General features: G+C 38.3%; 1 protein-coding gene across 5 annotated transcripts in view; it reads right to left on the bottom strand.

Annotated features, from left to right (window-relative positions):
* The window catches only part of DST (dystonin), a 315,541-nt gene that overhangs the window by 96,254 nt on the left and 207,069 nt on the right, over positions 1–12,218 (bottom strand). For all 5 annotated transcript variants that reach the window (XM_050893474.1, XM_050893475.1, XM_050893476.1 and 2 more), the window contains 5 exons: positions 11,223–11,375; positions 8,928–9,161; positions 7,234–7,515; positions 4,924–5,469; positions 2,340–2,516 (listed from right to left, as the gene is read on the bottom strand). In XM_050893474.1, coding sequence (XP_050749431.1) covers positions 2,340–2,516; positions 4,924–5,469; positions 7,234–7,515; positions 8,928–9,161; positions 11,223–11,375 — 1,392 coding nt within the window. The remainder of the gene's footprint in view (positions 1–2,339; positions 2,517–4,923; positions 5,470–7,233; positions 7,516–8,927; positions 9,162–11,222; positions 11,376–12,218) is intronic.

Raw genomic sequence — 12,218 nt, 5'->3', positions numbered from 1 at the left:
ATTTTTCAACTCAGCATCAGAGAACAATTTAGGGGGAAAAACATATAGTCATCAGCAGTAGTTACACATTCACCATGTTGTATTGACAAAGGATCAGGCTGGTATCGTAGTGTAAACAGGAATAGCTTGAAACAAGATGAACACCTTCACAGTTTAGGAACCTCCTGGAGCCAGTGTCACTGAATTTTGCCTAGGTGTGTCCATCTAACCAAGGAACACAGGTTTAGAGACTAGCCCAGCCATGACTCGCTCCAGAGTCAACAGAGAAAGAAAGGAAGGCTGAATCAACTTCTGAAAGTAACTTTCTCTCTCCAGTGTATAAAAGTACTTTAGGGTGAATAGTCTTTAAATTATTTCAGGCCTCTGTGCTAGTGTATATATGTATCTTTGTTTTGATTCACTTGAACTTTATACAAGTCCAAAATGAAGGGACTTCTTATTCATTTTTTGATACACACTAACTCAACGAACGTATGACTCAAAAGGTAATCCTATCTGCCCTGCCAGGACGAAGAAGTCATGTCAGTGCATTCAGCACTGGTATCCAGAGCACAACAGTATGCCAGAACGTAGTATGTCTTGCTAACCCACTTGACACAATAAAACTCAGATAGACTTGAAGAGGAATTTTCCTTACACTAGAGAAATATACTGTACTTGTGGGGGGAAAAAAAAAGAAAAAAAGACGTACCAGAAAACCTTGTATGCTGACAGAAAGCAAGCAAGCTGATGCCAGAGGCACTGAAGAATATTCTGAAGAACAGTTAATCTCCATAAAAAGATTAGACCTCACCATGCTGCCAAGGTCTGTGTCTAGCTGGATTATCAGCTGCATGTGTTGGCTACAAGGGACAGCTTTAACTTGCAACACCTGACCTTCAAAAATATGCTTTGTTTTGCTTTCATTAATTGGCTTGCTTTCTTCAGCCTCCTGTTTTTTCTCTTCCTTTGAATCTTTTGACACATTGTATCCTCTCCCTTCTTCCCAGCTCATATTCATTGAGTGCTCTTTTGTGTGGCAAGTAATCCATGTAGGCGTTTCATAAAAGAACCCCAGTACTCACTCCTTTTCTATTACTTGCATGAAAATTGGCATTATACAGGATATAATTCGTTTTGGCATAAGGAACAAAAAGTTTAAATGAAGCTTCAAACTGTAATTGGTGTTATTCCTACTTTTCTAGCACTTGGAAGCACAAATGTACCTAAATTGTTCCACTGTTAGGAGTTCAAAATTTACACTTGTAATTTTGTTGTCTTACAACATCGCTGTGATTTGTCTCCTCTGATGTGTCATGCACCAAAGTGTTGGGCAATTCCAGTGGCAGATTTGAAAGATACCATGTGGTAAAGGCAACTACTGCTCAGGCTGATGTAAGGGAAATGGTTAAAACACATACTTTCCAAGAGCCATGGACTATCATTTGTCAATAGTAAACATATCAGACCTGCTCTGATACTCCACATTGCACAGACAAAACAGTGAGGAAATGCCCGACCAATAGCCTTGCTCACTGAAAAATAAATAATCTTGCATTTTGATTACATTATAGATGATTGAATGTGTTTATGAAAATATAGGAGTCAGTTCAAAGATGACAGACTGTATGAAACTTTATATAACTCACCTTATACTTGGGTTCCTAAAGCCTTCCATAAACCTAAATTTCATGCAACTAACCGGAGTTTTACCTTCACAAGCTTCATCACTAACCTGTCTTGCCTCTACTAGGATTTACATAAAATTGTGAGTTACTCCCTCAGTGGGGAAAAAAAAAAAAGAAAAACAAAATACTGTTTTTCTGTGCATTGCAAATTATGGTATATTCACTCTCTGCAGGGCATATAGTACTGGATACAACTGAAGCAGGCAAACAGACTAGTCACATCACACCGCTTATCCAGTATGATCCCTTTCATAATGCAGTAACACACAAATGTGAACAGAAAAAAGCAAGAGTCACAGACAACAAACATCAAATGGTCTTCTCTATTAGGAACTCAGTCCCAAGCCCTACTCTGATAGCAAACTGTAATCACTAAATCCTTTCTTAGTTCAAAAACTTTCCAGATTTCACCCTATCATTTGCTAAGTGATATGAAACACATCTTGCTTTCACCACTGCTAATGGCATCTTGGTCCCCCATTTTTTTTCACCCTAGTGCTTTTCAGATAACACTCTGGACAGCTGAATTTCAGAACTATAAAAGTTGCACACCCACGTGCAAGGCAAGAATTTGGCCTGCAGCCACTTGGATTATATTAGATTATGCTGTTTTTCAGACAAAAAGCAGTTCCTTTTAGGACAAAAGTACTTCTGCTTTTTAAAGCTTTTCACCTTGGTTTCTTCTAGTTGTCTTTGGAGATTTTTGGGATCCACTGCAATTGGCTCTGATAGTTGTTTGTTCACAGCTATTTCAGAGGCCTGGAGACCTGCCAAAAGTCCAGATGAGGCATCTTCATAATGCTGGTATTTATCCACCAGGTCTTTCAGGTTATTTCCAAGGATGCTACACTAAAAGAGTAGAGAACAAACAAGCAAATACCCAGGCATTAAACAGTGCGCTGCATTTCACACCAATCTCAAGGTCATACTTTCCTTCCTGAAATACTGCATCATTTTTTCCTGTCATCATTACACCGCCTAACTGATTTCTGAACTAAGGCACAACAGCTGGACAGGCTACACAGGTCTTCCCTGTTTGTGCTCCTCAAGCATGATTTAGGATCAATTCACTGATGCAGGTGGGAAACTGGAATCTAACCCATTGTACTAGAACAGGAAAAGCTTTAGGAATACTTTTTGATCCATTAATGTAAAGCTTCTTTATCAGCACTCTGACACCAAAAATGTAGCCGGTGGAAGCTAGAAATTTTCAAAAAAAATCAGAAGATATGTATATGTTCATTAAAATACGGACAGCAGAGTACCTTTCATAAATACCTTATCTGCACAGCGAATCCAAAGTGATATGGCTCAGTATTGCACATATGCTTTGTTTTGGTCACTTAAGAATGTCATCTGACCAAGATCCTATTAGTCCTATATATGTTAGCATGCCCCAAAATGTATACAGTGAATCGTCACATAAAAAGGTCAGTGGAACTCTTTCAGACTTTTTGGAGATGGTTTCACAAGCAAAATCTGATTGTATCAAGTCATAATATTTATAAACAGTTACTTTAAATATTTATATTCTGAATCTTCCACACACTGTACTTTAATATTTACATATGGTACTTGGTCTCCATCTGGTGGGCAAACATAGAATGCACTCATTTACATAACCAGTTAACGAAGAACTGACTTTAAGATTCCTTCAACATATAAGCCTATAAAGTCATATGCGTGTGTGTGAATATATATATATGTGTAAACTAAAAGCAATATAAATATTTATTAAAAGCAAGAAGCTTTTACAAAAGGCAAAAAGGTTACCACAAACCCATTTACAACTTGGAAGATCTCACAAATTGTGGAAGATCGTACTTTTTAAAAGTCTGTCCTTCAAGACATGATTTAATAACAAAAGTCTACTTTGCTCAGTGTATTTGTGGTCAAATATTTAAAGCATGTCCATTATGTCTGTGTTAAATGTATATATGAAAAGGATAGAATTTGGCAAGTTGACAAATCTGAGACCACAAATCAAGCTGCTGGCATAGGATTTTTACGTGCGTAAGCTCTGAAAATTTTGCGATGAAATCTTTACATTCACACTCAAACTAATCCAATAAATCAACTGGAGGAAATCTAACGTGTTACTACAAGCTTTTAGCTTCACTGTTCATATAAGTTAAGTGGGAAAATGAAAACGAGCTTCTGTAAATGGAGAGCCTTCTTCACAAACTGTCTGAGAGAACAGGGTTTACACTGTTTTTATAATCAAGCGATCAAATCCATGTATTCACAGAATTGACATTTCTGAGCAAGAAAATGTTAAAGAGATGAAAATTCCCAGACAAAGATGGCAACTGCTGCAGACCAGCACTGTATCAGTGGACACTGAAGCTCTACTAAGGAGTCTGAACCTACAATCTTAGAAAATTATGAAATGGCACAGTCAAAGGATACTGACAGCAACTGTCTCTTAAATGGTTCGATTAATAATTATCTCAAAAGTTTACAATTCCAGAATATTACCAATATTGAACAATACTTTGTTGGTTTTTTGAAAACAGCTGGAAAGCTGGCATGTGAGACCGGTTGGTGATGTTTGTCTAGTTCTGCCAGGCAGATTCCATACGTGAACCTGGCACAGAGAGCTGGATTATCTTCCCTCTCTAAGGTACATGGAGGATTTTGCACTGCTAGTTTCCCATTAGTTAGAGGCTAATCTCAGATTGTTAAGGATAAAATGTTTATTTGGCAGAGTAGTGGAAAAGAATTGCTATCCGCAAATCACTACATTCTTGCATGCCTAGTGCTGACAACAAAAGTCACATTGGGACAAACTATTTCAGGATACAAATCAAACTGAAATTTTGAATGTTAATCTTGGCATAGTCTCTCTCTTTCTATACTCATTAGTAGGAAGCCAAGTAAATAAGCAGTTGTGGGAAATATCGCAAGGAACATAAAGAAATGTTGTTCATCTAAAAGTATTACAATTTCTTTCCACCCCAAAATGTTAATCAGACATCCTGTACTGTCATAAACTCAAACAGTTTGTTTAAGGCTGGAAAGAACAATGAAGAAATCTGGGTTTATTTCTCCCTTATAACACAAGGTAGAAAATTTCATTCGTTCAGACCTTAAATAGTCTGGCACTTGACTAAAGCAGATCTTCTAGAAGAGCATCTTGTTCTGTTATCTAAGAAACAAAGAATTTACAACTTCCCACAGTATTTGTTTCATTAGCTAACCCCTTTTTATACAAACTGCCAAATCAATTGTAGTAGTCAGTAGAAATAAAACTTACCTTAGTATAGAGAGATTTGAAACGATCTGAAACACTATCCAGTTTATTTTGCACTTCAGCATACGTAGCCGAAGTATCAATACCATCTTTGTCAACCTTCACGCCATCTCTTTTGCTACATGACCTTGCAGCATCTAAAACTCTTTGTCCAGAAATTGTAATATACCGTAAATCACCTTTGTGAGATATAACATCTTCTGAAAAACTCTTTTGCCTTTTCAGTTTGACCATAATACCACTAAAGTCAGAAGCACCTGCCTCCAAATTGTCAAGTTCTTGTTCTGCCTGCTGCAGCCAGGTTTCAAATTCACTATAGTCTGAATCAAACTTCTCAAGTTCTTCTCTTAGAGAATGAGTCAATTTCATTTTCCGTTCTGATTCAGCTAAAGCAGTCTCGTACTGAGCCCTCAGCTCTTTCATGTTCCTTTGCATCTTGTCTTTTTCTTCAGGTGAAAGGTAGTGCCCTTGCTTCTCAAGCAGTGCCTGAGCAGACTGAGTCGCTATTATGACAGCCTGCTGCTGTGAAATAATTTTCTCATGTTGAGCCTACAAGAAAAAAAAAGAATAAATTATGATCAGCACCTTCTCGGATGGTTCCTTAGAAACGAGGAGTAAAACAAAGTCCATCAAACTGATAAAAAGCTTTTCTCATTTTCATATTATTTATCAAAAAACATTTTGTGATTAATTTAAGTGAAAGCATGACTTCTGGTCATTGTATTTCTGTGCAGTTTCAAAATTTTACGAAACATCCAATGGTAATTTTAGCCAGATATACAGGCCATGACCAAATGGGAGTCTTCAAATATCACTGGAACTCGGAAATCCTAGGATACACATATCACACAAACACTTTCCCCTGTACTTCTAAAAGACAACTCTGTAGAGTGAAACTAGACATAATCAATCTCTTTAATTTTTTTTCCTAATAAAAATTATTTGCTTATTACTTAACATTTAGGGTAGCGTGCTTAGTGTAATCAAAATTTTCCTAATTCCTTGTCTCAAAATAGGATTTATCAAATAAAGCATTCAAAGGTAGGCCACTTTCCAAATCAAAACTGTTCCATTTCCGGTTACGTATATTGTAGCTACCCATTTCAGACAAACAGACCAAAAGAAGTGAAAGCATCAAACACTAAAAAGAATACAGATACTTCCTTCTTATATTGAGTGAACAAACATTATTATCTGATTTTTTTTAATTTCATTTTTCAATTTCAAGAGCAGTGATTCTTATCAAATATACTTGGCCATAAAACAGGTCCTTTTGACATTAAAAATCGAGACACATTCTATGTATGTAAATTGTTTCAATCTCACAAAAAAACAGTTAAGTCATAGGAACGAGAATGGTATGCCAAATAAAAACCGTATTTCAAATATATTCTTTCAAAAAATCTCCATTCTTGAAGGTCTTCTACTCCCATGTAATATAGCTATGTAAAATACACTGGTATGCTTTTCTTCCATGAGCACAGTGGGCAATTACGCTGCAGGCATTAGATGCAGAAATGAACTGTCAAAAAAGTGGAAGTAAAACCATCATATATACTAAAACAAATGATCTTATTTTCTTAGGTTGGGGTTTTTTTTAATAAGAAAGGAAATCCCAAATAGTATCAGCTATCAGCATAATAATTTTCATCAACATGTCCATCAAACCACATCTAAAAGTTCTTGGTTGCTCAACTGTAAGTCAACAAAAGGCATAAAACTGAGCTCTTCTTAGTATTTTAAATGCTTCCAATTACCTTACCTGGAAAATCTGTTTTTAAAATGCTGAGCTGTGGTTTTATGTAACTCATCCTTCTGAAGCCTTCAAATAGTGCTTTGCCCATGTGTTAGTTATAGGGAATGAAGATTGTCATTTCAGCATACTATTATTTGCAGCTATTGGTAATCGGTATTCACAGGGAATTGCAGGGGGTTGAATCATTTGGCTATTACAAAGATTTTTTAAAAAGTCACATAAAGGGTATGAGTTTATGTTGCTGCTTTTTGCATTTTATTTACCTGCATTAATTTCTTACTATTAAAATTAAGAATAGACTCACCATCAGGTTTCTTAACATTTACCTTGTAGAATATGTCCTTTTTCTTATTTTGCAGGAAACAACCATAGTAACAGCAAAAAAGTGACAAATTCACAATACATTCTAACTACTGAAATTCCTACCACTGTATATCACTAACTTCCTGGTGCCTGTTCCAAAGTCTGCGACAGAAAGGATGAGATTGAATTCACTCATGTTGAATGTGGACTGATATGCTTAGCACCTAAATGTTGAATAAACCCAGTAACAGTACCTTGACTTTCTGATACTGCTGGTTCAGATTATCTTCTGTGCTTTTTACTAGTCCATCCACCTGAGTTTCAATGTCTTGCTGAATTTCCAGCAGATTACCATTGACATCATCCTCCTCTCCTTCCAAAGCCTTCATATCTCCTTCTTCAAAGTGTGTTCCATTCTGTTCTATCATCTGCTTAAACTTCCGGCCATGCTCCGCTTCTTTATCCACATTTGATAACCAATCCAAGAGATTTTCTATTGTATTTTTACTTTCTTCTAGCTGTTCTATGGCTGCAACCTACATTGAAATTTCACAGTTTCAGTTTAGAAATCTTCTTTAGGCACTACAAAATATCATATGCAAACAGACCATTTAAAATACATTAACATTAAACAAAATTTTTGATTGACATATATGTTGCTGTTTATTTTATAAAGAAAATAAACCAGCAAACAGTTTATTAGTCACCCAAATGAAATATTATTTTAATCTCTCCACAGTATATCAATATGTATTGGGTTTGCGTGGCAAGATTTTGGTAGTGGGGGGTGCTATAGGGGTGGCTTCTGTGAGAAGCTGCTAGAAGCTTCCCCTATGTCTGATAAAGCCCATGCCAGCCGGCTCCAAGATGGACCCACCGCTGGCCAAGGCTGAGCCCATCAGCGGTGGTGGTAGCACCTCTGTGACTTAAGAAAGGGAAAAAGTTACTGCGCAACAGCAGTGAGAACATGTGAGAGAAACAGCTCTGCAGACACCAGGGTCAGGGAAGAAGGAGGGGGAGGAGGTGCTCCAGGTGCTGGAGCAGAGATTCCCCTGCAGCCCATGGGGAAGACCATGGCGAGGCAGGCTGTCCCCCTGCAGCCCATGGAGGTCCACAGTGGAGCAGATATCCACCTGCAGCCCGTGGAGGACCCCACAACGGAGCAGGTGGATGCCCCCGAAGGAGGCTGTGACCCCATGGGAAGCCCACGCTGGAGCAGGCTCCTGGCAGGACCTGTGGCCCCATGGAGAGAGGAGCCCACGCTGGAGCAGGTTTGCTGGCAGGACTTGTGACCCCATGGGGGACCCTCGCTGGAGCAGTCTGTTCCTGAAGGACTGCACCCTGTGGAAGGGACCCATGCTGGAGCAGTTCGTGAAGAACTGTAGCCCATGGGAAAGACTCACGTTGGAGTAGTTCATGGAGGACTGTCTCCTGTGGGAGGGACCCCATGCTGGAGCAGGGGAAGAGTGTGAGGAGTCCACCCCCTGAGGAGGAAGGAGCAGCAGAACAATGTGTGATGAACTGACCGCAACCCCCATTCCCCATCCCCCTGCACCACTCAGGGGGGAGGAGGTAGAGAATTCGGGAGTAAAGTTAAGCCTGGAAAGAGGCAAGGGGTGGGGGGAAGGTGTTTTAAGATTTAGTTTTTATTTCTCATTATCCTACTCTGATTTGATTGGTAATAAATCAAACTAATTTCCCCAAGTCGAGTCTGTTTTGCCCTTGACGGTAATTGCTGAGTGATCTCTCCCTGTCCTTATCTCAACCCACGAGCTTTTCGTTATATTTTCTCTCCCCTGTCCAGCTGAGGAGGGGAGTGATAGAGCGGCTTTGGTGGGCACCTGACGTCCAGCCAGGGTCAACCCACCACACAATAATAAGTTGCAAGACTAATCCCATAAGACACGTAAAAAGTTTGAATAAAGGTATGAAATGGTTGCCTAAAAACCTTTTCTGTTTCCTGCTTAATTGCTGTTGTCATAGCTTTATCCAGTTCTTTTTTGGACTCTTCTGCCTTCTGGCTAAGGAGCAAACACTTTGTCTTAGCTTCATTCAGTTTCTGTTCAAGACTAGTCTTGTCTTCTTGTGACAACTTTTCTCCATTCTCTTTCAAGAAGGTTTCAGTATTTTTCACAATCTCTGCCAGTGTCTGGGCACTCATTCTCATGTCTTTTTGTATCTCCTTTTGAGAAAAAAGAAAGCAAATAGGAGTAAGTAAATTATTCACCAGATCTTTCCAATTAACTTTATTGGAACTACCTCTGTTCTAGGGGTAAGCACCACACTGGTCCTTTCTAACTTGGGAGAGCACATGATACATTACTAAATTGCAGATAGGACTATTAAAAAAATCCAATTAATTCAACATCTGACAATGTTGCTGCAGCTCAATCTGTCTTTTTTTTTTTTAAATTGCAAGTCTGTTGGCTTACACTCCTATTCAGACTGAGACCACTTTTTTCCTTTGTTTAGCAGCTCAAATATTGTATTTCCACGTACACACATGATATCTTATTTTTTAGATATCAAGAGATAAAGTAAATCTGCTACACTGTAGTTAGTAAGGTGAGTCTCCTGACAAATTCCGTTCCATTACTGTCCTAACAGAAAGCTGTGGAAAATAAAGGGGACTGAATGAAAGTCAGAAACTTGTAGTCATCTTTCCCAGGTGGAAGTTTTCCCATAATTCTTGGTTTTGTTCAGGCCAGAAATGCCATAAGAATATTTTTCTTTAATTGTAACCAATCATAATATTTCCATCTCCAAAGAACGTTTAAGTCTATTAAATTTCAGAGAGGACAGATGTTTAGTTTTAGTTTATCCAAAACAGTTTGCCTAGTCCTATGACAGAGTCGGATAAAAAAATCTGCCTCCCAGTTATCTGAGGCGAGCTTTAATTATAACAATAATTATGCTGTTGAATACATTCACCCAGTTACTGAAATAATGAATTTCTTTTTTCTTTATATGCAGTGTAACACTCCTGAAGCTGCAAGACAAAACATTTGATTCTCATTCTAGACTACAGGTTTTGCAGCAATTATAGAATATAGTTTGGCTCGTTTTAACACTTCAGCAAGTATGTTAAAAAGATTTTCCTGGGGACACTATATCAAGACAAGATTATCCTCTCTGACAAAGATCTCTGTGCTCCTTTTCAAACAGCTCACTGAGGATGAAAGCTCTGACATGATCTATAAAACGACCTTTTTTAAGCCCCCATTCCCCTCCTGAGACACATTTCTACAATGGCGTCTACAAGAAATCAGTCAGCAAATAACAACTAGTCTGCTAGGCAGTCACAAACAGCTGATGGAAAAAAAATGAAGAATATGCCATATCAGTTCTTCACTCCCATGGGTAGCCCATTTAGGCCATAAATTCTTAAGCAATATTAAGAGGTACCCCAGGGGTGTCTGTATCTTTCCACTAACTATAAGGAGAACTTCAACCAACTAGCTGTGTTACTTTGAAGATAAGTAAAGCAAGGCAAGATGAATAAGGAAATTTCTGCCTTTATAAATTACTAAACCTGATTTGGAGCTCTACAGTATAGTAACTACTAGGAGAAGGAGGAAGAAGAGGAGTACCAAGTCCTTCAGTCCTTTAACTATCATGAACTCAATTAGTATCAGTCAGGACAGAGTAAAAGCTTACAGATGACAGGATCCAAAGCAAGGTCTCAATAGGAAAGCAAGCAAACTGAAAGGGCTCTGTTACACGAGGACACCAAGGAGATTGCAAGCAACACTAGAAAAAACAGAATTCAAACCAAAACAAGAGTGAGGCAATGGAAAGCCTCAGGCAAGAGAAAGCCTTGCAGCAAAATTCTTCAAAATACTGTGAACAAGAATAAGCACTCCCTGATACCAGTTAAAAAGCTGATTAAATTATTTTAGCATAATAAACAAGCGTGATTTTACCACATCCGACAGGAAAAATCTTAAGCTAATATATAACAAATTTCATGACTGCTCCAAGAGTGCTTCTTGAAATGTCTAGTACATACTTCCTATTCTAGTGTCTCCTAGTTTGAAAGTTTCTTTTCTCCCGCTGGCACATACTGGAGTGTATTCATGGGCAGCAGTTTAAATGCACGCCATTAAGACTTTACTTTTGGTAGGTCAAACAAATCTATTTTACTCTCCTCTCACATGACAAGTCTTGTTACTCAACAAAAGAGTCTAGTCACTCTCCTCTGCACTCAGTCTTCTTTAACTTATCTGACTAGAATTGTGCATACCTCCTGTTTGGTCTGGTATTGTTCTAGCTCAGCCTTGCTGTCTCCAATAACAAGAGACTCTTGCTGTCCGATGAGTCGATTTTCAGTCTGTGTAAGCAAATCACAGATTTCCTGCAGTTTCTCTTTGCACTCCTGCTGCCGTTCAGCCACATCCTATATTAGAGGCAAGTACAATTGAACAATAAAACAAAAACATCCTCACTTCAGGAACTAACAGACACTCTAATAGGAATTACCTTTGAACATCAATATTGCAAAGCAATCATTTTAAAAGTATGCTGTAAACATGATAGCAGTGGTACAAAGAGCAAGATGAACATACAGAAGTTATGGATAAACCTTAAATATGTTGTAAGTAAAAGAGACCATGTTTGATGGAATTGCCCAATAGAAGTCTGGCCATGCACATATGTGAAAGATGAAATCTCCGAACGACAGGAGTGAAAATCCAGTCTCTTAACCGCTTGAAACCTGTGATAAACACTATTAATTCTGAAAAAAGGATATCAAAACAGAGGTTAGTTGTGACTGTGAGTTAGCTCTGTTGGTATGCATAATATGTTACCTGAATAGCAAATGTTGACTTTTTAAGCAGTAGAAAAGAACAAAACATGCAAGCTCATTATTGTTACTAAGTCCTAGAAAAATTATCTGTGCCTTTTCTTTACTCAATTTTATGTTTCTTTCACAAAGTATGGTGGAAACAAATGTTCTTAGAATGGCAAAATAATACCAAGTCTTCAGAATGCTAAAACACCTTTCATTTTGCATAAACTGGGGGCTGAGGTGGTGATTCTGAGTCTTAACAGTGCTTCCATGAGAGAAGAGGAGATGCAGTTACACTGCAGCATCTTATCAGCCTCCTTTGACTCTACAAAGGCTGCTTATGCTTGCCAACTGCAGCCATGTCAGCCGAAGAGGTAACCGTCCCAACTTGACTCATAGCTTTCCCAGTGCCCATGCGTACAGTTGCAAATATCTTAGCTGATTTACTCA

The sequence above is a fragment of the Gymnogyps californianus genome, chromosome 3 (assembly GCF_018139145.2).
Source record: "Gymnogyps californianus isolate 813 chromosome 3, ASM1813914v2, whole genome shotgun sequence".
Classification (NCBI taxonomy): domain Eukaryota; kingdom Metazoa; phylum Chordata; class Aves; order Accipitriformes; family Cathartidae; genus Gymnogyps; species Gymnogyps californianus.
The sequence above is the reverse complement of the archived record's forward strand: the minus strand, read 5'-3'. Positions and strand labels throughout refer to the sequence as shown.